This window comes from Merops nubicus, unplaced genomic scaffold (genome assembly GCF_000691845.1).
Source record: "Merops nubicus isolate BGI_N331 unplaced genomic scaffold, ASM69184v1 scaffold48041, whole genome shotgun sequence".
Taxonomy (NCBI): Eukaryota; Metazoa; Chordata; class Aves; order Coraciiformes; family Meropidae; genus Merops; species Merops nubicus.
This window is the reverse complement of record NW_008587141.1, coordinates 1-2,922: the sequence shown is the minus strand read 5'-3', so window position 1 is coordinate 2,922 and position 2,922 is coordinate 1. Positions and strand designations below refer to the sequence as shown.

General features: G+C 51.5%; 1 protein-coding gene across 1 annotated transcript; it reads right to left on the bottom strand.

Moving 5' to 3' along the window:
* Positions 1 to 2,410: 2,410 nt before the first annotated feature.
* LOC103781114 (beta-2-microglobulin-like) lies at positions 2,411 to 2,872 on the bottom strand. The gene has a single exon (XM_008948816.1). The coding sequence runs from the start codon at positions 2,870 to 2,872 to the stop codon at positions 2,411 to 2,413; it is 462 nt and encodes a 153-aa protein (XP_008947064.1).
* Positions 2,873 to 2,922: the final 50 nt, after the last annotated feature.

The following is a 2,922-nucleotide window of genomic DNA, read 5'->3' as shown; positions in this document are numbered from 1 at the left end:
GGAGGAGTCCTCAGGGATGGCGGGAAAGCCCCCAGGGATGGTAGCAGGAAGCCCCTCGGGGATTTGGGCTCCTTCCTTGCCAGGTCCTGCCTCCTTCCCTGTGTTCCATGGTGGGAATGAGCTCCCCTGGGGTTGCCCTGTGTTCCTTGTCTCCATAGGTGGCAGAGAAAGGAGGTAGTGAGAAGATGACATATCCTGGCCCAGATGTCCTGTCCTCCTGTGCCATCTGCTGGAATGGAGCCTGGAGAGGCCTTCCAGACCCCATCCCCTTCAGACAGTTGGACCTGAGGAACAATTTCTTCCCCTAGAAGGTTGTCCAGGCCTGTCCCAGGGCAGTGGTGGAGCCCCCATCCCTGGAGGCATTTCCAGGCCACGGAGATGTGGTGCTGAGGGACATGGTTTAGTAGTGCCCTGGCACTTAATGTCCTCAAGGTTGATTTGTCCCTTTGCTCAACTTTGGTGCCTTAACCTCAGAGCCTCACAGGATCCTGTGGCCAAGCAGATCCCCCATCAACCAGATAAACCCATAATTCTCTTTTTTTGATAGAAAAATTCCTGCACCTCTTCAATGGGCTGAAAAACCACAACTGGGTCCAGTGCTCCCAGTCCACCCACCACCCATCAGAACCCAAAAAATCACCTCATGACTCTGAAGAAACATTTTAAAGGACGCCACCAAAGTCCTCAAATTTTATTTATCATGTAAAATCCAACAGTGACTTGTATTTTAATTAGCAGTGCAGGCATTTATAGGTATGCGGTCAAAAAAAAAGCAAGCTTGGCTGACATAGTGCTTTGGGTTAAAGATTTTAAGGACAACCAATCCTTGCCAAATTCCTTCTTCATACATCTTCTCATCATCTCCACGAGAAAGGTGTGAAGAAAGGCCAGAAGCTGAGAGTGATTTTGTCTTGCAAGGCAGAATTTCAGACCTGCACAATGGAGAGAAGATGGTCAGTCACTCTGGTTGCACCTGTCATGATTTTAGGGGAAAAAAAGTTTTCCACACGGGAATACCGCCAGCAGAGCCCCAGCTTCAGGTAGACAGACCCACCTTCCAATTCTACTTAGAACTGTGTTGCCTAGAAGTGATCTTTTGAGCCTTTCCTCATCCCATCTAACACCATTCAGAGCCTTTGCTGCTCTCCAGCAAGGAAGGGCTGGAGAGCTTTAGAGGGAGAACAGCATTACGCAGCGAGAAGTAAAGGCCTCTGGTCCACCTACATCTTCCTAAGGAACACCCACAGCAGATTTGGAGCTACAACAGTTGGTTTCACTCATGATTCAGTCTAAAAGGCATCAACAACAGCTTCTGGGCCAACATGAGGGGCATTTCCAGTGAGGTCTTGCCAAGGCATGTTTAATAATTACCCAGCCTCTCTTACGTAACGAGGGCATTTCAATCTCGGAGTCAGCTGGGACACAGATCTTTAGTTTTGTTTTCCCTATCAACAGCTGAACTAAACCAAGGACTAAATCCAGACAGCTTGAAGAACCTGGTGCCCTCAGACCAACATCAACAAAAAAACCCAAGACTGCTTCTGGTTTGGCAGCAAGGCACCAATTCATGTCTCAAAAATCCCACCTCGCCATGGCAACATGCTGCCCACCACAGGGTTTCCCAGCCTCCCTCCACCTCAAGGGGACTTCCACCTATGGCAACTTCCTCCTCACCAGACAGAAGACAACACCACAAAACATCTGGCCAGACACACGGGGAAGTTTTTCTCCAAGGGGCTCCTTTCTTTGGAGCAAAGTATGGCTGAGAACCAGCCAGAAAAGCAGGTAGAGAAGGTATAGGAACAGCCCTGCTCCAAATCACCATCAATGTAATAGATTTTACAGGGTTTTGAGTGGTTGCTTTTGTTCCTCAACTCTACAAGCTACACGCTTTCCCCCTACAGAAAGCAGTCCGTGTTGTCCTCATCAGCATGGTGTAGAGCATCACTGTAACTCACCATCACGAGCTCAGATGCAGCTCAAAAGTCTGGATCTGCAAGAAGAAGGGCAAGGTGTTAGACCTGGAGGAAAACAGCACCTCCTTTCTTCCACCACCACCACAAATCCATTCCTGACAGAACCAGCCCAGGTACAGTAACCAGAGAGCTGCCCCTGTTTGGCTTGTAGCATGCTGGGTCACCACGATTGGTTCCCACCGCTGCGCCCACCTTTATAGTCACCAAACACAAAGCAAAAAAACACCACAGGACCCATCTCTTTCTAGAGGAGTCCACCTAGAAGGAGACCTTTCATAGAAACCACAATTCTATGCCCGCAGGTAACAAGGCAAGTCCTCCTAGTACTCCACAGCTAAAACCAAGTTAACTCCCCTTCTCCAGCAGCAGACCTTCCAAGCCCACCACCTTACAGCCACCCAGCCTCCCAACAAGGGGCGACAGAGACGCGGCGGCTACAAATCAAGGAGCACCGGCTTCTGCCCACGCGCAGAGGCAAAGCTGGAAGAGGAAGGGAGGTGATACTCGCCCCATCGGTAATTTTGTGGCTCTCTCAGGGTGGAATGGGCCACTCTGCAGGTGTAGACGTCCCCCTTCTGTGGGGTGAAGGGCGCGTACACCAGGCGTTGGAAAGACCACTTGTCATTGAAGGACATGTCCGTGTACTTGACGTCGCTCATGGGCTCGCCGTTCTTGAGGAGGGTGATGTCGATCTTGGGTGGGTGAAAGCCGCTGACGAAGCAGTTTAGGACGTTCCCCTCCCCGTTGACGGCGAGTTTGCGGGAGTAAACCTCCACCTTGGGCGACTCTGCGGAGGAGGGCGCGGTGAGAACCAGCTTTGGAGAAGACAGTACCCACCCAACCGGGATCGGGACGGGGGGAGTGGGATCGGGAAACGCGATTCCGGCCCCTCCCATCCCCCCAGCACTCACCATCCGCGTCCCCAAAGCTGACCAGTGCCACCAGC

Excerpts from the sequence above, each read along its gene's own strand:
- LOC103781114 (XM_008948816.1), bottom strand. The coding sequence starts at position 2,872 with ATGGGAGGGGCCGGAATCGCGTTTCCCGATCCCACTCCCCCCGTCCCG.